At 49.0% G+C, this 27,718-nt stretch overlaps 1 protein-coding gene across 7 annotated transcripts in view; it reads left to right on the plus strand.

Annotated features, from left to right (window-relative positions):
* ALPK2 (alpha kinase 2) overlaps nt 1-27,718 on the plus strand; it is a 136,333-nt gene that overhangs the window by 101,146 nt on the left and 7,469 nt on the right. For 6 of the 7 annotated variants that reach the window (XM_077891665.1, XM_077891644.1, XM_077891656.1 and 3 more), the window contains 6 exons: nt 2,830-2,957; nt 3,062-3,097; nt 5,948-6,222; nt 7,846-7,934; nt 12,976-13,193; nt 18,243-18,291. In XM_077891665.1, coding sequence (XP_077747791.1) covers nt 2,830-2,957; nt 3,062-3,097; nt 5,948-6,222; nt 7,846-7,934; nt 12,976-13,193; nt 18,243-18,291 — 795 coding nt within the window. The remainder of the gene's footprint in view (nt 1-2,829; nt 2,958-3,061; nt 3,098-5,947; nt 6,223-7,845; nt 7,935-12,975; nt 13,194-18,242; nt 18,292-27,718) is intronic. The other variant, XM_077891692.1, reaches the window with a different exon arrangement.

Raw genomic sequence — 27,718 nt, forward strand, 5'->3', positions numbered from 1 at the left:
GTGGCTCATTCTCAAACACATCACCTGGTTCAGGGGAAACCACTATAACTCAGACAGTCCTCAGATGCGTCTTTCTGCCAAAGGAGGTCCCCCCCTCCCCTTCAGCTCTAAGTCATGGGAGGTGATCCTACCCCCTTCATCTCATTACAAGTAGCCTGAAAAAGCAAGAAAAATCGAAGAGCTTTATGTATAATTAAATGAAACACGTCTGCTTGGAGCATATGTCTGGAAATTATGTCCCAAATGCAACTCCGGCAGATTTGAGCTATAGTTTCTTTTCCCTGACATCACTCCAGGAAAGCTAACTGGATTGTGACGAATGAGAATAAGGCCTTGCTGCCCCAAATGTTGCTATTATCCTGCTTATGTATGGCTTCAGAATAATTGAAATGCAGAAGAAATGGCTTGATTTTTAAATCAAGGCCGCTCCCTAGAGCTTTATAGAAAAGAAGCACTAATTTTCACTTAAAGAACTTTCTCTCGCTGTCAGCCGAGGATAATTAACCAGTGGGGTTTGTCGCAGTCTTGTTCTGAGCTCAGAATTGGCACCTGAATCTTCTGGGTCCCTTTTCCATTTGAGATGTTTTTAGAAAACCTACCCTCCCTCCGAGCAGCATATGACAGTAGTAGGCTTGCCACGTGCTAGTGACCCGTGGCCAGGCCTTTACGTTCGTTGCGATGTTGGCTTCGTTTCTTCTTGGCAACACTGGCTTAGGTGCACTCATTTGTGTTTTCTCTGGTGACACTGGAGAATATTTGGGAGTCCTATATCCTCTGTATATCAAGAAATTACTTATATCATTTCAAGTGGGTTTTTAAAGGTTTTCAAATTTCTCTCACCCGTAGTTCCAGGTGAGTGTTTCCTTTACATGTCCCTCCAAGAAGCATCTCACTGCCTTGTCAAAACGTAATTTTAAAGAAGTTGAAATCTCTCAAACAAGAATCATATAAACATGCAGCAAAGATCTTTTTCAACTGGTTAGATAATAAAGAACCAGTAAGATGGTATGACTGTTCAAAGGAGCATTTGAGGCATGGAGATTTGTATAGTCAGGCAAACAAATTGCAATAAATAATACTTTTGCAAACAGATACAAAACTAGTTAATATTCAACAGGTAATAAATCTTGGGGGTTGTCTTTTCTCCTAGACAGAACCTATAAATTGCAAGTTAAAAACGTCCCTGGTGGTGAGGGCGTCTGTTTAAATAGCAAAGTCCCCCACAGGATCTTTCTCCCATAATTAAATTCTCTTCGGGTAAGCCCGTTAAGCTGTGACATATGAAAGGCAGGAAAAGGCCTCCAAGGTTCTCTATCAAGTATCAGAGAATCAGGGAGTTTCTGGGTCAGAAGAAAGATGTTCATGGGGCAATTCTAGTTCAGCCCGCAGCCTTTCCGGTGGGTCTTGGGGACAGAAATGCTGTGCTGACCAGGAGGCCACAGAGAAAGACACTGCCCCAGCCCTTCTGTGGCTCAGTGTTTCCCAGCCCAACAGGAAATCTTCCCCTCATAACTGGACCCGTCCTCTTCCAACCATACATTCAGCTTGTGTTCAGAGGCCACATTGGACAATGTATTATGATTTCATGGATTTGTTTTAAGCCATTGGTGCAGGAAACATGGGTAAATCAGAGACTTGATGTCCCTTGAAAAACCAACCGATAGCGAATACTCTGTTGAATGAGACATTGAGACAGAGTCATGACAAGTGGAAGGTGGGGTTGAACTGTGAAATGATCCAAAACTGAAACAGACCCTGCACACACACACACACACACACACACACACCTGGTGAATGTTTAACCACATTCATTACACAGAACAAAGCTGCAGCCGTATTTAGTGTAATTTTTGGGCTACAAAGTCAGTTTTTAGTTTGTGACTTTGGAATAAAGATTGGAGCATTAGCCATAATTCCCATTATCCCAGGTGGGGAGGGCGGTGGTCACAAACCACCTGGGGAGGCCGCATAATGAGATCAAGATGAGGACTCCAGACTCAGGCTTTCTTGGTTCAAGTCTCAGCACAACCCTTATCAGCTATGTGACCTTAGGTCATATACCTGGTCTCTGTATGCCTCAGTTCCCTCATCTGGGAAGTGGGAATAGTAATACTACTTCTCTCATTAGATTGATCTGTGCATGACATGAAGTAGACGTGTAAGTCATTAGCACAGTGCCTGGCGCGTACCAAGCGCTCAGTACCCGTTAGCTATCGTCATCGTCATTGTCATCATCACTACCACCGCTGGGTTTTTTGTTCATAGCGCAGTGTCTGGAACTTAATAATGTTGAGTGGGTGGGAGGGCGGATGGATAGACGGTATTGATTCACTAGGGGAGTTCCCTATTTAAAAAATGCCCTCAGCCACGTGTCTTTATTTACAGCAGAGACCCCCTTTTTTTGTCCCTTATATCCCTATGGCCCTGTGTTTAGATTTGGGTTTGGAATTTTTAGGTTTCTTTTAAGCACAGGGCACGGGGATTAGTAACATAACTGAGGTGAATTCTGAGCCAGAAATGTTAATGACAGCTCCCAGAATTCGCATTTCTGGTTCTTTGCTCTACTAGCAGCAGCCAAACATCCCAAATGTTTCTGTATTAATATTGTATGTTGGAGTGAGTGAGGATGTTAAACCAAAATTGGACTGATCATCATCCCCTACAGATAAATGAATTATTTAAACAGCTTATCGAGATCTTGTTCTTTAGCCAGCCCCCTGGCCCAAACCATTAGGACAGGGAAGCATGTGTTTCTTTCTCCCTAAATATATTAGAAAAATCCAACCTCAGAACGATGAAGCATTCAAATATTCATGTCTCCTATTGCAGTGCAGGCGACAACTCCACTGTGTCCTTGGCCATCGTTCAAGCTGGTCAGAAGGACCAGGGCATCTATTACTGCTGCATCAAGAACAGTTATGGAAAGGTGACCACTGAGTTCAACCTGACAGCTGAAGGTAAGCCTCAGATGTTCCGTTTCAGGCGAAAACCATGAGCTGTACCCCCACTCCAGTTCAGAATGCCCATGCCTACTAAAGGCACTCTCTTCTTTGTCTTCTAGTTCTGAAGCAACTCAAGAGTCACCAGGATATTAAAGGTAAGCTAACCCGATTTAGATGTCCAAGGACGTGGGCACTCCACCAAAGCATGTAATAGCTCCTAGGATCAATGGTAGAAGCAGTCTTCCCATCGCCTCTTCTAACCAGGAGATAGCGAAGGAATGACCGAGAAAATGAATGACCACTCATGAGCTAATTCAAGCTACTTAAAAGGCCAGTAGTCAGTGCACGAGGCTACAAATATCCAGAAGTATAGTGTTTATGATCCGACTGTAGTGTGCAGTAGTGAGGGCATGCTGGTGGGGCTTTGGGGTAAGATGTCTTCCTTTAGGCCTCAGATTTGCATCCAGCCCCCCTGCAGGGGGTTGTCAGGCTTTTGTGTCTTACCTTGTAGTTTGACTAACAGAGCAGATTCCAAAGACAGCCAGGTGTGGAGGAGAGTATCTCCATTTGTTTGCATCTTTTTTCTTAAAGAATTTATTTATTTATTCATGAGGACACACAGAGAGAGGCAGAAACACAGGCAGAGAGAGAAGCAGGTTCCCTGTAGGGAGCCCGATGTGGGACTCCATCCCAGGACCCTGGGATCACACCCTGAGCCAAACGCAGATAGAGATGCTCAACCACTGAGCCACCCAGGCATCCCCATTCATTTGCATCTTAATGAAGATGAAAGATGGGGTTTGGTGCATCCCTTTGGCGGTTTGGTGCTGGTGTGGCAACAGGGAGACAACTGCTCCTGAACCGTCACTGGGCCACCCACTAAGTACAGCTTGGTGGAGTCCAAGCTTGGTTGGCATGGATTTCCTCTTAGGGAGAACTACCTGTCTCCCCACCCACATGCCCAGCCCCACCCAGTGGTGTGCTGGGAAATGCTTAACCTGCCCATTGTTAAGTGAGGGTGGGGAGGCCCTGATTTCTAATTTCTGTGATGTAAATACTCTCACCACAGCCCATTTTAAACTGCCAGTGTGATGTCGAGAAAACATGGAGCCAGGATGAGATGCACCCCCAGCAGCTCTCAGGAGCTGGAGTGAGCCGGCCGCAGCCCCCTCTGCACGCCTGCCTCACCCTCACCCACGCGACCCCAGCTTTTATTTATTTTTTTATTTTTTTATTTTTTGCGACCCCAGCTTTTAGTACCTCATAGGAGCTTTGGTCCTTTAGAGGAGATGTGAGGAAAACTGACAACTCGGTTGGTTTAGTGTCATAAAGAAATTTACCCCATGTGAGGGATTTTTAGATGAACAAAACACCTGAAATCCTTGTGAAGAAAAAGCAGTAAATGCAGTTATGATGGGGGAGCATCATAGATCATACACCAAGAAGCTGGGATCCTGACTTAGAAATGGTCTAACAAATACGCATCAAGGTGTTTTTCCAACACAACACATACGGGATCTTTGTAAACCTATTCAAATGTATTTACTATGCAGTGTACTTGTATAATTTTAGATTCTTTTTCCATGTCTGCCCCCATCTCCCCAGAAGTCTAAATATGCAAAAAAAGATGTCTTTCCTCCTTAGAGAAAAGAAAACAAAATGACTTTCAGAAGGCTTTCTCTGTTTCATCAGCTTCTTAGCATTGCTTGGCACTCACATTCCAGATACTTGCTATGACCCCGCTCATATTCAGGTTCACATAAACTCATTTTTCTAGGTTTTTACCAGTTAGGAATGAGACCCCAGTGGGGATGAGCTGCTGGCCACCTGGGGGGAAATGGTGCTGCAGGTGTAGCGCTGTGACTCCAACCAGAGGGCTTGGGTCTAGACCCAATGACCTTACCTATTCCCAGTATCAGACCCCCTATGACTGGGGGGTCCAGTCTCATGTCTCATGGGACTGGGGAGCCCATACTTCCCTCCCTGTCCCCTTGATCTTTCATGTGAAGAAACTTCAAACAACTTCTTTACCACCTTTCTTATTTGGAGGAGTCCTTCTCACTAAACATTTCATTAGCTGAGTTCTCCAGAGGACGAACAAATAATATTTTACAAGTTGGTCTCTAATTAAGAAACTAATAAAACCAAGCTTGTGGGAAAGCCCAAAATGAATGATGGTCCAAGTAAAACACAAGCTAGCCCAATTTAATGATAGCACACAGGGCTTTCAAAGAAAAGTCCTAAGATTTATTTTTCTCTCCCTTTCATTGTTTTATCTTTGCTAAGGAGCCAATTTTGTTGGAAATTATAGATAAGACTGTTAATTATATCCAATATAGTAATATACAAAAAATTTCCCTTCTTATTTCTAGGCATGTAGTCTGGAACAACTTTTGTGTTAAATTTGATGCATTTGTAAGCACTCAGTTCACAATTTTCTCTTAAGAATAATTGAGTTTTAGAAATTTGGGGGATTATGAAGAAAAACAGAATGGGGTAAATATAGCTCATATTTGTTGGGCTCTGGTGTGTCCATATAGAACACTTCTTATTTTCTTTAAGTGGTATTAGGGCCAAATTTTTAACATGAAATTACTCCTGTAACTAGAATTGAGAAGATTTGGGTTATATAAAAAGAATCCCTTCTTTGTTTTGTGATCCAATTTTAAAATTTAACTTAAAAAATACTTTTCTCCATAAATTAATTTTTTTCCTGGTTCTACTACTAAGGCTGAAACCTATGATACAATGATTTCCTTAAAATTTGCCTGGGAGGCGCCTGGGTGGCACAGTTGGTTGGGCGACCAGCTGTTGGTTTCAGCTTGGATCATGATCTCAGGGTCTTCAGATTGAGCCCCATGTCAGAACCTATGCTCAGCACAGAGCCCACTTGGGTTTCTCTCTCTCCCTCTCCTTCTGTCTTCTGCGTGAGGATGCCCGTTAGCCAAGGAGCAGCTGGGGGGCGGGGGGGTATTCCGTGGGGCTAAAGGTGAGCTGTGTTTTAGGATGTGAAGAGATTGAATTCAGCCAACTCATCTTCAGGGAAGACTTCCTCAGCGACAGCTACTTTGGGGACCACCTGCGCGGTCAGATCGCCACGGAGGAGCTGCATTTTGGAGAAGGGGTCCACCGCAAAGCCTTCCGCAGCAAAGTCATGCGGGGCCTCATGCCCGTCTTCCAGCCCGGCCACGCCTGTGTCCTCAAGGTGCACAACGCCGTTGCCTACGGGACCAGGAACAACGCTGAGCTCATCCAGAGGAACTACAGACTCGCCGCCCAGGTGGGGCCCCCTGCCCTAAAGAGTCACTGGGGGCGTGAGAGGGATGTGGGAGAGCCTGGGATGAAAGTCAGACTCAGAATTCTTGGGAGTGTCTCTCCCTTTGGGGTGCGGTTGTAAGGGAGCCCCTGATCAAGCCCCGAAAGCCGGGAACCCTGGCTAAGTTCTTGGGGGCAATTTCTTGCCCTCATGCCAGCCAGATGGGAGGGATTCAGCCTATGTCTGGAGGGCCCTCACCTGTTCTGACCTCGGCTGGGGTTACTTCCACTCTGAGGGAGCCCTGTGAGGTTCTTGAAGGTTTGGGACCACTTGGACACAGGATGTTATGGAAAGTGGAGATTCCAAGTTGCGTGGGATGCCAGGATTCCCACACATTCCCAAGGCAGCAGCTTCTAGATTGGTTTGGTTTGGTTTATGGAGGGGGGTAGGATATATTCAGAAGGTTCAACATTTGTCCTTTTTCCTGCCTTTCTGAGTTTGGGTCAATGTCAGCCTATAAGCTATGATGGGAGATTGAGCCAAGACTCCAGCTAAGTTCCCGCCTCCCTGTGCTATTGAGTCACAAGATCTTGAGGCAAGAAGGGAGCATGGGCTTCCCTCCCTGCCCTTCCTCCCACTTTGGCCCACGTATTTCACTCTTACCACCAGCACTCGCCAAGCTTTCAGGAGCGCTGGGTCTAGCTTTTTCACAAACAAGGTGCCCTCCTAAAACTGTTACCTGTAAAATGAATAAGTTATATTTTTAAAAAGATTTTATTTATTTGTTCATGAGAGACACAGAGAGAGAGAGAAGCAGAGAGACACAGGCAGAGGGAGAAGCAGGCTCCCCATAGGAAGTCCGATGAGGGACTTGATCCCGGGACTCCAGGATCATGCCCTGGGTAGAAGAAAGGCACTAAATCGCCAAGCCATCCAGGGATCCCCAATAAGTTAGAATTTGATGACTGTCCTGGGTGCTGTCAAGCACTAGCCATCTGCGATTGTCTCAGATGTACTGATGGCATGTGACACTTGGTGCCCATGAAGGCAGCCCCTCTTCTGAGTATAGCATTTTGCCAATTGTATTCCTTTCACCTCCAAATCAACCCTTCTTTTTTCTATTCTTTCACTGCATATTCTTCCCATTTCTAGTGCCATCTGGTCCAGCCGGAAAACCTCCCAACATCCAGACTCCCTCTTGGAAAGGCCCTGCAGAGGGGGAAGCAGAGTCCATTTTGCTTTCCATTAAGTCTTGTTGAGATGTTCACTACCCAAGGCTCTCATTACACCCTTGAAGAAGGACTTTAGATGGGAGAGCTCACAGCCCTGCAGGTCCCGAGCTTTACCTGGCATCCTGCCATGGGGCCAGTCCCTTTGCCCAGGGTGAGTTTCAGCCATGCAGTTCTAGAACTTTTATAGTTCAGCACATCGGGCCCCAGAAACCTCTTGAGTTTTACCTGGATAGTTCCTTCGGGTCTCAGAGCTCCTCTGCAGGTAGATACCTCTAGGATGCAATAATTGTTGCTTCTGTACCTCCAACCAGGGGAATCCATTGGCTTGACCCACATCAGGAAATCTGATTAGCCTTCCCGGCAACTCTGAATTTCTTCTAATCACTTGTTTTTCCCATGTGTGTGGGTGATGTAGGAATGCTATGTCCAAAATACTGCCAGACACTATGCCAAGATCTATGCTGCTGAAGCACAGCCTCTGGAAGGCTTTGGAGAAGTGCCAGAGTAAGTGTGTTTATCCTCTCTTGTATCATCACCCCTGGTTTGCTGTGGACCTAGAGCACCTGGAGAGAGGAGAGGATGAGAAAGACCAATAGGACAAGTATTTCACCTGAGCTTTTTGGCTGAGAGTTATGAGAACACACACAGATGGCTCCTATCCTGTTCCTCACTAGGTTGCCAGAAGCTTACAGAGAGATACCTGATAAATATACTTTTTTAAAAAGATTTTATTTATTTATTTATTTATTTATTTATTTATTTACTTACTTATTTCTTATCTTACTTGAGAGACAGAGCGTGAGGGAGAGAGCATGAGCAGAGTGGGAGGGGCAGAGGGAGAAAGAGAAGCAGACTCCCCACTGAGTAGGGAGCCTAATATGGGACTTGATACCAGGACCCTGGGATCATGACCTGAGCCAAAGGCAGACACTTAACCAACTGAGTCACCCAGGAGTCCTTAATAAATATTCTTTAAATCAATGTATGGATGGACGGATGGTAAGAGGGATGGAAGGATGGGGAGATGGACGGATGGATGAATTCAATAAATGTATCGTATTAAATAGAAAAGAATTGGATAGAAAATGAATTGGATAAATGTATCGTGTTAAATAGAAGAGAAAGAGTGTCTACTTCGTGGATATTACATTATCCCAACAATAAGCAAGTACAAGAGAATACAAGAATATCACAAAACAATCACCCTATGATGAAAATAAAATACGATGCTGTGTCTAAGAAGAGTGACTTGGGTAGCAGCAGTGTAGGGACATGGTACCCACTTCCTGGAACCCCACAAAGACAAATAACATGGATTATTTTTATCTACTCATTGACTAAATATGTACTAACCCAAGCAGTTGTTTGGGTGTCTGCAGCTTGTGGTTGCTGGTCTGCTTATCTGGTTGAGATCGTATGTGTGTGTTCAAGTGGAAAAAGAAAGAGGTATGCCAAGGCACACTGGAAGTTTCAAACAAAACAGTCATTTGTGTATCAGTAGAAACTGGGAGAGGAAAGAAGGAAGGCGTTATTGCTTCCATGGACCCTGTCAGCTCACAAAGGGGGAAAAGTTCTCTCCCTGAGGTGGTGTGTTGGGCAGATCATATAGGAAGTCTAATGCTTTCTGCTTAATGACAAGAATTGCCTAGCAGACTTACTTAGTACACAGACATTTCTTGGCAAGTTCTAGATCAATTTACATAATGCAAAGAAAATACACAATTGCCTTTCCGGTAAATCCACTAAGATGGCAATGTGGGGTGAGTTACTGTTTGTTATAGGAACTTGCACGTTCTCTTTCTTCTCCAGCCTCCTTTCTCAGTCTCTGCCCCCTTCAGTTCTTCTCAAGGAAGAAGAGGGTCAACCGGGTGAGCCGTCCACATGGGCAGAATGGCAGCACCCTCAGGCGGGGTACACCCAAGTTTTGCGTGACTTGACACAACAATTTGGGGGCTTTCTAAAGAGAACAACACAAAATTATGACTATAAAGATTGGTGCAGGGACTTGGAAAGGCCCTGTGCATGTGAGGGACACAGGGGCTAATTAGCATCATTGACACCGCCCCAAATATGCCAGTGGCCTCAAGATAGATTAGGACATTTTGATGTGTAAACACCTTTCCCTTCCTTACGGTGGAAGAATTTGTGAGCGCATGAATAATATGTGGAAGGATAGGGGTCCTCACAAAGGCACCTGCTCCTGAGTCCGTGTTCATTGAACCAAAATCAGAGGACTCTACACCGGGAAACACACACGCACACGCACACGCACACACACACACACACACTGCCTTCTCAAGGCTTCTACACTTGAAACCATGTTAGAAAAGAGGAATGCAAGCAAGATTTTAGAGGAGATGGCACAGTGAACGTGAGCATGTATGTGTTGGGGTGGGGACGATTCAGATGCTTCTCAGCCTCGAGATGCTTCCATGTGCAAGGACCACCAAGACGCTTCCACCTGGGGGTGGAAGGAAGGAAGAGGCCCGTGGGAGAGGAGGTCCAGAGGCTGGATGCACTGAGACCAGGCTGAAAGGTATTGCTACAGCCCAGGGACAGGGCAGTGGTAGTGGAACTTGGTCACTGGCCATGGGGAGTTGGGACATTCGGTAGGTGGGTGTAGTTAACAAAACTGAAGGGAGAGGAGGAGGGATATAAATCCAAGGCTTTTAGCTCAGGAAACTAGTGAGATGACGTTGCCACTAGAGCAGGGAGGGGGCCCGGGCAGGTGTGCAGCAAGGTGTGGAGATAGCTCCGCGTATGCCCAGTCCGAGGTGGGCGGGCGCCGTGGCCCGTCGGACTCCCGCAGACATTTGTTCACCTGAGGCTGGAGCTGAAAGGGAAGGAAAGCAGTGAGCTGGTTTGCTGGACACGAGCATGAAGGTGGTCATCGCAGCGGCGGAAAGGGTGGAGTCCTCTGGTAGAATGTAGAACAAGAAGAGAGGCCCAGGGGTGGAGCCCTGAGAAACGCGAGCACACGGGGGTCAGGGTATGTGGCGAGTACGTGTCACCTCTCCCACGGGCCTCAGAGGCCAGCGCAGTGGAACGGCAGGCAGGAGGGGGCAGGGTCCCAGGGTCAAGGGGAGAGGGGAGAGGGTCATTCCAGAGGGGGAAAAAGGGTCAATGCTCAGGGGGTGCAGAAAGACCCCAGGCAATCATTAAAAGCCATCAGATCGAGTGACCTTAGCAAGTGGGATTTTTTTAAAGGATTTATTTATTTATTTTTAGAGAGACAGAGACAGAGAACATGAGCGGGAGGGGCAGAGGGAGAGGGACAGAGTCTCAAGCAGACTCCGTACTGAGCCCAGAGCCCAAAGTGGGGCTCAATCCCACAACCCTGAGATCATGACCTGAGCCCAAACCAAGAGTCAGACGCTGAGCATCTGCCTTTGACTTGGGTTGTGATCCCAGGGTCCTGGGATTGGGTCCCACCTGGGGCTCCCTGCTCCTGCTTCTCCCTCTTTCTCTACCTCTCTCTCTCTTTTTCTCTGTCTCTCATAAATCAATCAATCTTTTTAAAAAATAAATTTGAGATGCCTGTTAGACATCAATCGAAGAGAGTAGGAGGCTGGAAATGTGAGTCAGGACCTCAGGGGAGAGGTCTGGGCTGGAGACATAACTATGGAACTCACCGACATGCAGACTGTATTTGATGCAAGGAGGTCACTAGCCAGTGTGGGCAGAGAGAGAAGAGCCATCCCAGGGCATGCCAGAGTCTAACGGTTGGGGGGAAATGAGGATCCAGCAAAGGAGACAGGAAAAGAAGTAGCTGGTGGAGCAGGAAGGAAACCAAGAGGAAATTTCTGGAAGCAGTAAGAAGGTGCTTCAAGAGATCAGCGGTGTCCAGGGCCACTGAGAACAAGTAAGATGAGGGCTGAGAAGAGACCGGTAGACCCAGCCCCATGTGCTGCTGGAGACCTTGGCTGAAGCTGCATTAGAGGGAAAGCCTCCTTGGGCGGGTGCCAGAGAGAATGGGAGGGGGCGGTTGTAGACAGTGAGCCTACAACGATCTGAGCTTTGAGGTAAAACTGAGTCCGCAGTGGACTGGGCTGTGGGGTCAACCTGCTGCCTAGAGCTGTTTGGGCGTGTCACTGTGCCCTGGCAGTGCTTCTGTGGAGGCAAAAGGTGATGGAGGAGGGTGGGAGCACCTACTTGGGGCAATAGCCGTGAGCATTACAGGGGTTGGCCAGACCCAGGACACCAGTGGGACAAGGGGTACAGGTGGGAGCAAGGAGGCTTCGTCCATCCTGGGGTAGGGAGGCAGGGAGAGGGAGGCTACAGGGCGCCGACCCCAGGAGGTTGAACTCTGTGCCGGTGGCAGCTCTTAGAGGCTCTCCTCTGTTTCAGGCTTCACAGTGAAACAGGAAGCAGAGTCATCCACTGAGAGTGGGGTTGGGGAGGAGGTGCGGGCAGTGTGAGGAGGGAGGAGCAGGGGTGAAATAATCATCGGGGAAGGGGGGGGAACGAATCGTGCTGAAAACTGCATGTGGGATGTGATCCCTTGTCCACTGGAGACACCGTCACTGTTGTGCAGTGTGTTTCCTGGTCTTCCTGCCTCTGCCCCTGCACAGTCCCTTCCTCACAGAGCGACAGACTCTTCCATAACACAGGTGTGTGATCGTGGCACTCCTCTGTCCAAAACCCTCCAGTGGCTTTCTATCCAAATTGGTACAAAGGGCAGAGTTTCCAAATGGCCTTCCAAGACCCCACAAGGTCTGGCTTCCCGTTGCCTCCCTGTCCTCACCCACCCGCTCTTACCTCCCCTTTGCTAACTCTACTCCAGCCACACCGGCCCCTCCCTGTTCCTGGAGCACACCAAGGATGCTCCTGCCCTAGTGCCTTTTCCCTTTGTTGGTCCTTTTACTCAGAGCCATAGATACCCTCATGGGTCCCTATCTCCCTTCTACAGGTCCTGCTCAGACATTCTTGCTTAGCAAGGCCTTCTCTGACCGCCCTCAGTAAAATAGCAGCCCCTCCCTGCCCCCTGTGCTATGGAGCACCTTTCCACTGCTTTATTTTTTCACATACCACATTGCACTCTACATTTACTTATTTATTGCCTGCCTCCCTCATTTTAATGTGAGATCTTTGAGAGCAGAGCCTCTGTTTTCTTCACTGTTTTCTGGAATAGCATCTGGAAGACTATCTGACATAGCAACTACTGAAAGACTATTTGCTGACTGAAAGGAAGGAAGGGAGGAAGGAAGGAAGGAAGGAAGGAAGGAAGGAAGGAAGGAAGGACATATGATGGGTGGATGAATGGCCAATGGGTCACGGGGATATGACTGTAATGAAAACATTCATTTCTACATGGCAATCAAACTCCATCCCAAGGAGGAGTTTCTGACCAACTCTAGGCCCAAATGAAAGACAGAAATCTATCTTTTCACCTATGAACAATTGTTGTGGTCGAGGTCAGCCTGCGTCTAATGGAATCCGGGGATTTGTTCTGCAGCTCCCTGCTACCCCAAGTGAAGAAAGAATGCCCCTGGTCTCTATTTCCAGGTGAGAATGTGATGTGTGCCCATGCTGTCTTCCCTTCCAGGATAATTCCTATTTTTCTAATCCACCGACCTGAGAACAACATCCCTTATGCAACAGTGGAGGAGGAGCTGATTGGAGAATTTGTGAAGTATTCCATCAGGGATGGGAAGGAAATAAACTTCTTGAGAAGAGAATCAGAGGCTGGTCAGAAGTGTTGTACCTTCCAGCACTGGGTGTACCAGAAGACAAGTGGCTGCCTCCTGGTCACGGACATGCAGGGTGAGGAGAGCAGCCTGACCTGGGATCCAGGGATGCTGTGGGCCTGGAATGTTCCTAGGGATGTGGATGGGAGGAGAGGGAGAGATCTGCTGGATGCCCTTAAGCATCTTTATCAGCAGAAAGTGTTACCGATGTCTCATCAGAAACAAGGTCTGACAGAGAAGCCTGAAATGACCAGCCAGACAGAGTAATAAAGTACACTTTAATGACTCGCGCCAAGAATGCCTGCCTCTTACCGTAGGTAACTGAAGATTGGCTTTATTATTATATCCTCAACAGGTGCAATTCAGAAGTATCTAGAGAAATCTGGCTATACTAAAAGATAAATGAAGATCTAATAATTCATTTGTCACAGGTGAAAGGGTCTTTCACAGTTGGATTTCAAGCTTCCCTGGCTAGTTTACAGCATTTTCAATTTATATACAAATTGATGGGAATGCATTTCTCATATGAAGAGGGGATTTGATCATCAGGTTGCCCATAGAGGCTGCCCCGAGACAAGATGCAGTTTGGGGTTCCCTAAGACTATCTTCTGGTTCATTAATTTACTGGAAAGACTCACAAAACTCAGAAAATCCTTTACACTCATGGTTATGGTTTATTATAGTGAAAGGATACAGACTCAAATTAGCAAAAGGAAGAGGTTCATGGGGCAGAGCCAGGGGGAGTTCAGGTGGGAACTTCCAGTTGTCCTGTCACAGCGGAGTCACGCAGACAGCACCTACTTCTCCCAGCAATGATGCGTGGCAGCATGCGTGAAGAACTGCCTTCTAGAGAAGCTCACCCAAATCTTGGTGTCCAGAGTTTTTATTGGGGGTCTGTCACTTAGGCATAACTGGCCATAAGATGGTCCTTCACCTCTAGCCTCTCCAGAGGTCAAGCTGGTACCCCACACCCAAGGCCCCAGGCAGATAAAGACACTCTTTATGGGCAGGTCACTCCAGGGCTTAGAAGTTACCTCTCAGGAGTTAGGCAAGGATTGACTCTATTTGATTAATCCTTTCCTGCCCACAAGTGTTCAGGTACAAATATTGGAGAGGGGATGCCAGGAAACACTGGTAGGTGAGAGAACTGTGACAGGCAGTGGGAAGGCAGGCAGTAGGGTACCTATAATGTGGGTTACTGGAGCTCCTGCCTGCTGGGGAAACTGGGAGCCTGTGAAGAGCACACTTCTCAGAATCATCCCACCCAAGGAGCGAGGGAGCAGGGGTATTGATGCACCAACTGCCTTCAGCTACCAGTGGGAGGCTATTCCTGGTGGGGGTGTTAGTTCCCCTGCACTTGCCACCTGCACACAGGTGAGCCAAGCTGAGCAAAGCAGGCTCCTGCGATCAGAGAAAGTTCTCAGGCAAGAAATGTTGGTAGCACAGTGAGGTGGAGCCTGTGTGCACGGAAGCGGTTAGGGTGAGGGCAGTGGGCGGGGCGCCAGTAGTTTCTACCACAAGGGTTTTCCTTTTCCTCTTCCTTTCCAAATAATCATACTGTGAAGAAAAATCTGAACTGTAACTGTATGCCTGCTGTGTGTCAGACCTTGTCACATATGAGGATCTCCAGCTCTGTCTCCGGCCTGGTGGTGAAGGGCTAGCCTGCCTCCGGGTTCTGTTCCCACGGCTTCCTAGCTGTTAGCCTTGGGCAAATTACTTCCCTCTCCGTGCCTCAGTACTTTACGCGTGGGGTTCTCGTGAGGGTTACACAGGTGGGGAAAGCATTTAGCACAGAACTGTCACATTATAAGTGCTCCCCAATTCTTTTAACTTTTTATTTTGAAATACACATAGACACAAGGAGTTGCAAAAGTGTTTGGAGAGACCCGCCCTCCCTTTTGTATGTATTCATTTTTTTCCCTGTAATTCTTGTTTGGTCTTCACGATGACCCTACAAGGAAGCCATTAGGATCCATTTTACAGATGAGAAAACAGAGGCTAAGGGACAGTGCTTTAATGGCCTTCTGTCACTCAGCTGATAGGCAGAGGGGTCTAAGACTCTACCCTGTGGTTTCCAACTCCCAAACCCAAGCTCTTTCCACCAAACCACAAATTCACCAATTTGCAAGAGATTTCCAAGTGTCTGATGAAGCTAAATCTTCCAGTGAGGACCTTCGTGAGGGTGCGGTGTTACAGTCTTGCCGATGGGGACAGTCTGCATATTGAAGGCAGCCATATCTGCTCACTTTCCAAAGAGAAGCCACTGCCACACGCACGCACGCGCACTTGGACACACACACAAGGTCTTAACACACAGTCATCTGTTCTAATTAGACTCCGGCTGTGTAAATCTGGATTCCCTCCTCCATCTATTCTTCTTCAGAATTAATTTTGCAATAAGTATAGTTCTTAGATAGAAAAGCAACACCCCGGAGCTTCGTGCACAGCTAATTTCGCTTCCAGGCACTTGTAAACAAGCCTAGTGGAATGTTACATCTCTCGGTAAATGCTCTGTGCTGTTTAATATCTTGGCACGGTGTACCATGCTAGGGAAAATCTCTTCATTGTCATTATCGATGTGTAGAAGATGGCACATTCTTCTCTAAAGAACCTCTACATTTTATAATTTTACGGAGACACTAGAATTAGGATGAAAAAATCAAGCCAACCCAAACTCAACGGTTACCTTCTCAGACTCTTGAAAGCCATCACCTCTCTCGTTGCATCTGCTTGTTGATGGGATTGTGGTGGGTTCTGCAAGCCTAGGGGTGAAAGCCTCTCCTGTGATTTGGCCCTGAGATCTGCCCACTGCTGAGGCCACTAGGGTTGTAAGAAGCCGTCACGCCAAAGACCCAAGAACTCAAGCTCTGGAGAGCAAGTTCCAGAGGCTGCTGCGTCCTTCCTTCCTTCCTTTTATGGGAAACGACTTGTAGATGACTGTTATCCCCCAACTCCACTTCACTGCAGCACACTGGAATTCAAATTATTATCCTATAGAGACTTGGTTGAACTGCTGGCAAATTACTAAACCGAGACAGAGAAATTTCCTTTTCAAAATTGCATCCTATTTTTCTAAACCGTAAGTGATAGCTGATGATTGTGAGAGGCAGGAAAAGCAATTCCCAGGGTCAAAGACCTTTTGCCAAATGACTTTTTAAAGCTGAACTAAAAATGCAGCTCAGAGCTGTGGTTTTTAAATACAAGTTTCCACAAAAAAACAAGATGTCCAAAGAGGGCTTTTACAATTTGGGGCCTTTTTATTTTTATTTTTTTAAAGCACAGTCCTTGTAATAAAGGCTCCGTGAAGCCTTTCTGCATATGTTCTAGTTGTTAGCAGCTTTGCAAGAATGAGATGAATTAGTTGCCCACTGTGAACGAGGCTTTTAAAACGCTCACTGGCTCACCCAAAGTGCCGGGTCTGATTTAGCTCACAGGTGCACTGCAGAAAAGCAGGGCTCGTTGCTTCTGTCTGACTAACCAGCCTGAATAGCAACATGGCCTGGATTTTTGCTGTGCTCCAGGCAGATGCTGCTGAATCAGAGCATTAACCCGTTAGGGTTCCTTTCCCCGGTCTCCGAAAACAGTGCTCGGAAGAGCAGAGACCCTTGGATGGAGCTAGGTTGCCATCACATCTAACCTCAGTTGGCTTTGGAGAGGATGCTGGTTCCTTCATCCACAGCCTAGACTGGTTTCTGTGCTGTGACCCCCTCCATGAGCGGGGCATCTGCCGGCCATGGGGAGCACAGCAACCCAGGCCTGGGTAGGACAAGAGTTAGGAGCTGGAGAGGAGGAGGCAAGCCTGACGGGCCAGCGGGGTAGCACGGGGGGAGCATGTGGATCCCATGCTCTGCCACAGAAGGCCTGTCACTGGATTGCACGAGTGAGCCTGAGGCAGAGGAGGCCGCCTGAGTTGGAGCCGGTACCCATAGCCACCACCCTGGAGAGACAGGAGCTGAACTGGGCTGTGGTCTGGCAAGGAGGGTCTGGAAAGGCCAGAAGCCATCCACACTCAGGGCGTCGGAAAGGTCTGTCTTCCTCCAAATCTGGAAGAGGCTGAGGATGCACAGGGAGATGGGGACAGGCTGAGAGCATGGCTCTCCTCTACCGCCCCAGGGGCTGGCAACTCTTGCCCTTCCCCGCCCTGCAAGACAGAAGGATCTCCCCTTTTCTGTGTATCCCTGGGTTCTTCAGTCGCTCCCCTGACCTGCTCCTGCCGGAGAAGAAGAAGCAAAAAGACTTCCATGTGCTTGGGATTCGTTCTGGGGCACTACGGCTCTTTGCTGAACCAGAGCTCGGAGCTCGGGTGGCTGTTTGGTTGTTCGCTGTTGGTGGCCACCCGCCACGATGGCGTTGGGTAGAGGTCAAGGTGGGTGTCAAAGGGTTAGACCATGGGGGCCATGTGTCAGCATCTTCAGGCCAGTGGTTAAAAGTCGTCACGTAACTCGGGAGTGTTTCCCTTGGGCCTAAAGCCAACCCAGGAAATCTTCCATCCTCAATTGGGAAACCAACTCTAGGGAGATGGGAAATCACGTATCTGGAGTGTGGCTTTGAACTGAACAAATGCCATGTCGAACATTCTCGCTGCTGACCTCTCCCACCCCAGCCCCTGGCCAGGCCCGCGCCCGCACCACCGGCCTTGGTGTAGGGACTTCCACACTCAGTGATGAAGTGGAGTAGACCGAAGCCCCAGTTGGAGCATTTCTAGGGAGAGAGCCGGTGGGACGAGCGACAAACCTGAGTGGTTCGTAGAGCTAGTGGCCTTCCTCCTCCAGCAGAGAGGGCAGCCAGACAGACAGAGGACGTCGTTTCTGAGCTACAAAGGGCTGGGGGGCATCTGGGGCATCAGGCTCCACCGCTGGTGCCCATAAGACACAACTCCCCTAGACCTCCGTCAGAGGCCGGCCGGCCCCCATTATCACCCCACCGAGCTGGATGTACGTCTGAAAGGCTGTGGGTGCCCATAGAGAGAGGCCTCTGCTGGTGGAAGCAGGGAGGGAAGGGTGCTGATGTAGGAAAGGAAGCAAGGTGGGGCTGGCACTACCCCTTCCCCGAGAATAGATGGCCAGAGCCTCCCCAGGAGCTTTCCCGGTAACACAAATCCCATCTCTGCTCTCTCTTCCTATAGGCGTAGGAATGAAGTTAACGGACGTTGGCATAGCAACACTGGCTAAAGGGTGAGTAGAAAACCCCCCCAGCACAGATCGTTCCATCCTGAGCTTCCAAACACCTGCTGTGAAGCTGATGCGGGAGGGGGGGGGGGAGTAGATTTCTTGTCCTAACCACGGATGACAAATGTTCTTGGGACGAATTCAATTCACTTTTCTGACTTATATAAAATATTTATGGACTTCGTTCCCCCAGGGAAACACATTTGTTTCCTAACTTTGAAACAAACAAGGACTCTGGAAACACATTTCAAGATTAATCACTAACAGGAGGGCCGTGGAGGGTGGGGGGCAATGCCAGCATCATTGGAATTTCTTCTAATTATGAACATTCCATTTTTCTGCCTTTCACATCTTCACTATTAGAAGCTTCTAATTTTTTTTTTTTTTTTTTGGCATTTGAGTGTCCTGAATTCAATTTGCACATTTTCAATGTTCCCCCCACCCCCCTCCAACATCCCACCTTATCCCAAAAAGTCCTTTGGGCGGTTCCCACATTTCCCTGGAGGTGGTTCAAGGCGCGAACGGCTAGGGAGGAGCTGGGGTGAGCTCCCTTGGGATGTGATGGCTGTTTTCCCACGTTGGTGTCGGGTATTGCTTTGTGCCAGGTGGGCGCTGCCTGGGCGGCCCCGTAACATCTTACTGACTTATCTCTTGAACAACTGTGGCTTCTCTCTTCTTTGCTGGAACCACCACTGAGGAGAAAGCAGGCAATCTGTGGTTCTTGGTGAGCATGAAGTTCTGCGTTGGAGCTGCCACTGCATTTGCCCACTGCCGTTCCCGTGTACTAAGACGGTCTGTTATGAGGACGAAGCGAGGGAGAGATGAGTTTTAGAAGGGATGGATGGCTTCTGTTTTGCTATTGTTCAGGTGTAGGGAGGCCAATGCTTTTCTGGATCGAAGAGGAGACAATAGCCACTGAGAAGGGTTTGTTGCTCATGGTTCCCAAGAGGGCCAGGCCGTGGGGTCCACGTAGAGAAGCACCACGTAGGTCATTGCGGGGGCAGAGGAGTGTGGGGAAATGCGAGCAACAACTTATATTTGGTTTTCAAGGGAAGGAATGGGTGAGGCAGGGAGAGCCAGCTTGGAATTGGCTAGTTTGGAAAATGGCAGCAGGCTCTGGGGTGGAGAGGCTGCCCTCGTGGTCTGGCCCTGGTGCATCAGGGCAGGTGTGAGACCCCAGGAGAGGAGGTGGTGGGAACTGGCTTTGGACTGGTTAGTGTGCATATGAAGGCCAGTCATTTGCCATCTCCAGGACCTGGCTAGCCCTGGGAAGGGCGCTCTCTCCAGGGTGAGCAAGACCCCAGATGTCAAAGCATCAGAAATACAGAAAACAAAAGTCGGGATGGATACAGCTTTCTGTCCTATGACTGCTGAGGACTTATCCTTGGGAGCTTTCTGGTGGTTTCAGACCACGGGCATCAGAGCTCTGCTTCCAACAGGTATACCCATTCCCACGTTAGCAAAGCAGCATGAGAGAAATGCAGGGGGGATATGAAAGAAGTAGAAAAGGGGCTTTGTGACCTCCAGATCGTTGACTGTGATTCAGAGTTCTCACGGACTCCCCAGCGCTTCTGGTTTGGGTTTCGAAGTAAGATGCAGCTTGGATAGTTTCCTTCTCAAAAGCGGCTCAGCATAATGCAGTTTTGTGTTGGGATTCTCTCCGCGCTCCGTCGGCGGTGCTGATGGGAGCCCCCTAAGTCAGATGAGCCCAGAAGTTTGGTTGTGGCCTTGGGCTTGTAAAGAGAGCACGTCAGGAGGGGCACGATGTGGTGGGGAGAACGGGCTGTAGAGGGAGACTTGGGTTCAAACTTTGCTTGTGCCCTTCACTTCTTCCTCTTCTTTTTTAAAAAATTTATTTATTTATTCTTGAGAGGGACACACAGAGAGGCAGAGACACAGGCAGAGGGAAAAGCAGGCTCCCCACAGGGAACCTGATGTGGGACTTGATCCCAGGACCCCCGGGGTCACACCCTGGGCCAAAGGCAGACGCTCAACCACTGAGCCACCCCTCGTGCCTTTACTTCGGACTCTCCCGGGGCAGCCTGGCCTCTTGCGTTACAGGCACTAGTGTGGCCCGTGAGGTGGGTGAGGGTGCATCCCGGTGTGTGCAGGACGGTGCCATTTCATGCCTGCTGTCCTGGCCTCCGTCTAGTTAGTCATTTGTCCTGCACAATGTTCTCCACTTAGGAAATAAATTATATGGTGCTGCTCTTTATGAAGGGATTTCTCTGGACCTCAGAAACATTTCCCCAGTAAGGCAGATTCCCATGTTCTCCATGGTTCAGAGCAAATTCAGCATCAAGCCTACCTGCTTTGAATGCTGGGTTCTCATCTTACCAGCTATGGGGTCATGCGACTTCAAAAAACTTTTTTTTAATGATTTTATTTATTTATTTGAGAGAGAGAGAGAGTGGAGCGAGCATGTGAGCAGAGGGAGGAGCACAGGAGGAGGGAGGGGGCCAAGCCGACTCCCTGCGCAGCACAGAGCCCAACACGGGGCTCCATCCCACAGCCTGAGATCATGAGCCGAGCAGGTGCCAAAAAGTGGAAGCCTAATGACTGGGCCACCCAGGCGCCCCTGGTCACATGGCTTTACGTTCTGGAAGCCACTTATCCACAGAAAGGGGACACAGAGGGCTGTCTTGAGGATCCCCCCCGCCCCGTTAATCTGCCTCCAGGCCCTGAAGCTCAGTATGCACGCAGTAATAAATATCGGTTTCCTTTCCTCCTCTTGCCTCAGCCTGACACCAGACTGGGCAAAATTCATACCATTCTTCAGAACAACTTTCTACCAAAACAAAACAGAAACCTGCCCAAGAAGCTTCAAAAACTAAGACAAATGTAAGAGCATGATTATTTAAGATATCTTTTAAGAACATCTTAACAGTTTCCGGGAACTCACTGCACATTTTTTCTCCTAATTTGAAAAGAAATCCAATCCCTTGGTTTTGTTCTCAGCTTTAATGTAACTTGTCTGGCCTGGGACAGCTGCCCAAGACCCATTAGAAGAGCAGATGGCTGGAGCCCAGTGCAAAATGTTGTCTATAAAGTGTTACTTACGGCTTTTCCTCCCCAGCAGTGGTCAGAGAGGAGGAGATGGGGAGAGAAGGGAGTTCTGAAGCATCTGAGAGTTTTGGAAAGGATATTAGATCATCTTGTCCATTGTTTTTACTTATTTATTTATTTATTTATTTACTTATTTATTTATGTCCATTGTTTTTAAAAAGCTTTTCCTTAAACTTTTCCCAAGTCACAATTTTCCCCCCAAAGAAGCATTTCTTAGAAGCTCAGTTTAAAAAGGTGCTAGAAGGGAGAACCCTGGATTGGAAAGTAAGGAGTGGTTGAGAGAGCCCTTCGGAGGCCCCTGGGAACCCTCTGCTCTGGATTGAGAACCAACAACCATGTGCAGCCTTCTTTCCAAGTGAGGAGCAAGAGGTGCCGAGAAATGGCCATGCCGCCTGCAGGCAGGCGCTGTGTGAAAGAAGGCACCCCTGAGCCAAGGGCAGAGCCTCCATGTCCGGAGCTGAGAATCAGCTGAAGAGACTCTCCAGTGAAAGCCAGAGCTGCCACATGGAGCTCAAAAGGGGAGAGCCTGAGAAAGGGTTCTGGTTCAAGGGCAGCTCGAAGACGGGGCTGAGAGAGTCCAGGTGGGGAGGATCGTAGGCGGGGGAGAGAAGACTGGGGAGCACTGTAGATGCCAGAGGGCTTCAGGAGAGCAGGAGAGAGGATTGATGGCCAAGCGTCCATTACGCACTGTCTCTTAACTCTTAGCAAGCATCCCAGGGGGGCTTAGTTCATCTGCTGGAGAGGGAGGAGCCTGGGGAAGGGGCACCATCCTAAAAAGCAATGTTCCATGTAGGCAGCATTACACACGGTCTTTTAACCACATTAGAAAGAACACAAGGCATGGATGATGGGAAAAGCACTGGAGGCCAATCTGACTTACTTTACTACTGCTACTAAACAGGGCTCCTGGCTGGCTCAGTGTGAAAGGCATGTGACTCTTGATCTTGGGGTTGTGAGTTCAAGACCCACCTTGGGCATAGAGATTACTGAAAAAAAACCAAACATTTAAAAAAAATAATAAACACTGCATTGCATTGTTTAAACCAGCAAGAAAAAGATCTCCCAGATTTAGGGCCCGCCTTTTCCGGTCAGCAGTGGTCAGGATCTTTTGCAGGAAGAGAAGCTATTGTGTCACCGAAAGAAAATATTCCCCTTTTGTCTCAACCTGCTCCATATAACTGGCTGCTGACATTTCAGTAAGTGCAACCTGTCCCGTCCTCTTGTTTAGTGAAGGCAGAGGGTATGTTACTATGTTGAGGGCAGTTATTTACAATCTCATGAAATAAAATAGGGGCTGTCAGGACTTACTTGTTTTGATGCAACTTTGCCTGCAAGTGCCCGTGGAACTTTCTCCAGAATAGACCACATACTGGGTCACAAATCAGGCCTCAATGGATACCTAAAGATTGGGATTGTCCCCTGCATATTTTCAGACCACAATACTTTTGAAACTAGAACTAAATCACAAGAAGAAATTTGAAAAGAAACTCAAATGTAAATGATCCTTAAAGCAGAAGTATGTCGGGATCCCTGGGTGGCGCAGCGATTTGGCGCCTGCCTTTGGCCCAGGGCAGGATCCTGGAGACCCGGGATCGAATCCCACATCGGGCTCCCGGTGCATGGAGCCTGCTTCTCCCTCTGCCTATGTCTCTGCCTCTCTCTCTCTCTCTCTCTGTGTGACTATCATAAATAAATAAAAATTAAAAAAAAATTCAAAAAAAAAAAAAAGCAGAAGTATGTCATATTTCTCCTGGGAGCCAGAAATAGGAATAGGTCTGGAAACACATCACCTGTACCTCGGTACCCATAATCTTTCAGCAGTGGTGAGTGCAAAAACTTCAAGTCACGAAGCATGGCAAATAGCACTGTTACAACTTCTAGCAACCCATTTTCTAGGCAGACCCAAGATACTGACGGGACAGCTGAATATTTTTCCAATTTGAAATTGCTTGGCCATTTAGAGTTCTTTGAAGGGGGAAAAAGGAGAAATGCCTACTTCTATAACTGGAGATTTAGCAATTTAACGTCACCAAACCAAAACCGGTGTAAACCCATGCGTGCAGGGGAGCAGAGGGGCAGGTGTCGCAGTAGGTCCTGCAAACACAGGCCCCTCCCCAGCCAGCAGTGGAGTTTCTGGGGAGATGGCGTGATTGTGATTAGCCACCAGAGGGCACCAGAGCCAATACGTTTTCCCTTTATAGTCTCAACAAAAAACCAAACCAAACCAAACAAAACCAAACCAAACAAAACAAAACAAAAAAAACCCCAAACCAAAAACAAACAAAAAAACCCCCCTACATTTTATGTTGCTGGATTAAAGTAAAATAAAGAAGAGCCCTGAGCAGATTTCTTCACAGTCCGTAAGCACTGGACCAAAGCAGGTGTCATACGAATAGTCCCAAAGGACAGTCCTCAGGGTGGCCATCGGCCAGCATCACGTTTCTACACTCAAAAGAAAGAAGAAGCCGTGAGATGCATGGCGATGTCCAAGGTCCCTGACACGGAAACCAAATCCAGGAGACCCTGGACAGAATGCCAAAGGGCCTGCTCCATGCAGAAGGGCAAAGGTGAGGCGATAGCGACCCAAATGTCAAGGCAGGAGCACCCCGAGAAAGAGGCTCTGCTGGTGTGTGTCCAGCTCACATCCTACCAGCCATGAAAAGAGGAGAGATTGAAATAGATTCTCACATGCAGGCAAGCCGAGCTCCAGAAGACGGGCTGCCCTCGCTGCCAAGATCAGCCCACCCTGGGGCCTGTGTGCCCACGGGCGGTCACGAGTCGGAGACCCCGCTGTGCCCCAAGAGAGGCCAAGGCTTGTGGAGACAAAGAAGGATTTGTATTCAAGATACACAGTCCTACAACAGGCTTGGGTGCACATGTGTGTGCGTGCTCTGTGTGTGCGTGTGTGTGTGTGTGTGTGCATGGTGACTCCAGGCGGACTCCTTAATGCATGAATCTGCCAGGAGGGGAAGAAACAAAGGGACCTGGGCACAGAATTTCCTGACATCCTGTAAGTGCTTCTCGCAGCAGAACCCACACTTTCTAGCCGACTTGCCACTGCAGGCTTCGGAGGCCCCTCTCTGAGGCCTAAGGGACCAGAGGAAGACACTTTACCCCCTAAGCTGTCGGCTTTCTCCCACTGGCCCCACTGGCATCTGCCCTGGAAGGCAGCCTGCATCCCATTTTAATCTGATCGAGCCATTACGCGGAGAGCGGGCTGGCCAGGGGCTGCTGTGCTTGGCCACTCTTGGCCACCGAGGAGGTCTGGAGGCCCATGAAGGGAGCATTTACCTTTTTCATAATTTTGGCAAGGCCGGCTGGTGCCACCAGCACTGTTCTCTGGCATGTGGTCAGAGTCCCCTGGGCCCACGCGTCAGCAAGGACATACCCCCTCCACCGAGTGGGAAAAGCACGGCAGTCTCCTGGGCTGTGCCCAAAAGGTTTGCAAAGGACACTTTGTCCAAGTGACTACAGTTGGAGCCGTGTTCTCCCCATTGCTCGGCGCTACCCCCGGCCCAGCGCCCCCGGGACCTGAGGGACCCACAGCCAGGCTCCTTGTCATTTGTCGTCCAGCTTCATAGATGAAAGAACATCTGGAGAGATTGCCGGGTTCTAGACGGGCCCCTTCAGGACAGCCTGGGAGGCAGGAGGAGGGAAATGCACGATGAGGGGGACGGGGCGCCCAGAGCACAGGCGGGATGAGGGCCAGAACCATCCAGAAAGAAGGTATCCGTGCCTTGAGGAAGGTCCAAGCAAAGTGCAGTGGAGCCAGGTTAGAGGGATGGAAGAGGGGACGCGCCACAGAGATGCCACAGACTCGACAGGTGCGTCAATAGAAGACAAGAAAACGTCTGGAAGAAGCTAGAAGGTAGCTCCTCCCTCTGCAGCTAAAATTCAGGAGGGGGGCAGCCTTGGGAATCACACGGCTGGGCTCTGGCTCTCGGACTGCCTGTTTTAGGGTCTCCAGGCTCCCCTCCTCGGCCCTCTGTGTCCTGACTTCAGTGTATGTTCCAGATATTACGGAGAGGACTGCGCGCTTCTGGCATATGTGGGGATGGGCCACATGGCCTCAAGAGTGGGGACAGTCGTAGATGCTTGGTGCTCCCTCTAGAATGGCCTTGCCAGCAGAACCAGAGAACCGGACTCGTGGGCTGCTTTTGCCCTCCTCTTTTTATGATTCTGCCTTTTTTTTTTTTTTTTCCAGCCTGGGCGGATGTCAGGGAAGGAGGTGCCAGGGCCGGTTTCCATGGAGGCTTCTGGGCTACTGCTCAGGCTGGGGCCTGAGGGAGGAGCCGGGGGTGGCGGGGACACAGCCGGACAGGGGGTGGGCTGTTGGCCAAGGGAAGTTCCTGGGACATGGAGCCCTGGAGCAGCTGGGTGACCGTGATCCGTCTTACCCGGGGGTGGTGTGGGAGAGGGACAGCATGGTCTGGGGTGAGGTGGTGGCGGCTGGACCAGGGTCCCAGGGCCCTTGCAGGGGTTGGGGGGGGAGGACAGCTCTCCAAAGGGAGGAGGATCAGCTCGCAGACAGCCTCAGAGTACAACTCATCCAGAAAAGGCAGATTTGATTACCTCGCGGCATCCCCACCCCAAGAGCTCGGTGACTCTCACAGAGGCATCTTTCAGAGGGATTGCGTGAAAACCAGATTCCTGTTGCCAAATAACCTTGGGGAACCCTGGGTCAGAGAAGTGCAGGAGATTTCCTTAGGGTGGGCCGTCATTAGGTGTTTAAAGAGCCGGTGGGTGATTCCAAGGCCCAAGGGGGAGGGAGAGAGATCGTAGAGCCTTGATCGCGGTTCTTAAAACCACAGGATGATTTTTCGTTCAAAGCATCTTGTGGGATTCTTGCTCTTTGGAAGATATTTTGGGAAATGCTGACCCACAAGGACAATCACATAGCGCGGCTCCTGAAGCCTCCCGCAAATGTCCTCTGGCCTCATCCCTCCTCAGAACGTCCTCTGAACCTTTGCCCGTGCCGGGCCCTCTGCCCCATGAACCCTAAGCCATCCGTCCTGTGAGTCCTCCTCAGGACCCACCACGTGCTGGGAAAAGCCCCATCTCTCAGGATCCTCATTAGCTATTTATCACAGCAAAATGCAATTATTTGTTAATGTGTCTGTCTTTCCTACAAGATGGGCAGCTTCCCGAAAAGGGCCACGCGCCTTATTGATCCTTTGGGGTCCCCCTGGCATGTCTGCCCTCTAGCTGTGCCCAGTGAATAAACAAAGGAAGAAATGGAGGGTATTGATGGAACTGCAGGAATTACCAGGTGGTTCAAGTGGGGGGCTTCCCCGGCCCCTCCTTTAGTACATGTAGGCATGAATCTGTTCTATCTGTTCATAAATCCAGCCCTGGCTTTATTGTACACACTCCTCCCAAAACTAGAGGTTTATTCCAATTCCTCACCCCCAACCTCAACCTGAATTCTGTGTCCCTATAAATTAAAAGTTTCTTCAGAAGGGATATCAAACTGACATTTCTGTTATAAATAGCCTCTGGCTTGCTTCTAAAAAGATTACCCGAAGTATGGGGATCCCCTACTGCTTTTTCTTGCCCTATGAAGTTTTCTTTAACGGGTCCCTTGTGAAGCCAGACAGAAACCTTAATTTGCTCACCACAGCCAGATCTGGAAGTTCCTGCTGCTTGGCTCTACCCGCTTCCCCTCCCAGGTGTGTTTGGAAGCCACACACGGCACAGGGAAGCCGTGATGAGCCGAGAGAGGAGCCGGCCGTGCCATCAGCTGGCGGTTTCTGTATGAGTCTGATTATGAGGATGAGAGAAAAAGAGGAATCGTTTTTTAGCAAGAAATCAGCCTAGCAAGGCTGCCAGCACATAGTGAGTGCTGAATAAATCTGTGCTGAGTCGGGGCAGGATTGTGAAATAGAGCGCTTCCTAGCTCCTCCAGAAACAGGCTTCAGGATGCCGTACGACATAAATTTCATGAACAAATGATATGCCTGTGTTCCGATTTAAATATAAAAATGTCTCCAAGGTCAGTAGGGATGACTTGAGGTCATCACACTTTAGTTCATCTCCTGGCTCCTCCAGGTGGGATTCCTGGACCAGTGGCCTCAGCATCCCCCACCCACCCCAGAGCTCCATGGAGATGCAGGCTCTCAGACCCCACCCCGGACCTACTGAGCCCAAACCATTGTTTGAACAAGATCCCTGGGTAATTTGCATGCACCACTCTCATCTGAGGGGAAAGATATTCAAGAAAAGATCCCATTGGCTGATGTCCAGTGGAATGAATTTATGGTTCTACTTCTGGAACAAACTAGTGGCTTGAAACAACACAGATATATTCTCTCACATTCTGGAAGGCCAGAAACCCAAGGTTCAGGTAGGTGTCAGCAGAGTAGTTTCC

The sequence above is a fragment of the Canis aureus genome, chromosome 1 (assembly GCF_053574225.1).
Source record: "Canis aureus isolate CA01 chromosome 1, VMU_Caureus_v.1.0, whole genome shotgun sequence".
NCBI classification, from domain to species: Eukaryota; Metazoa; Chordata; class Mammalia; order Carnivora; family Canidae; genus Canis; species Canis aureus.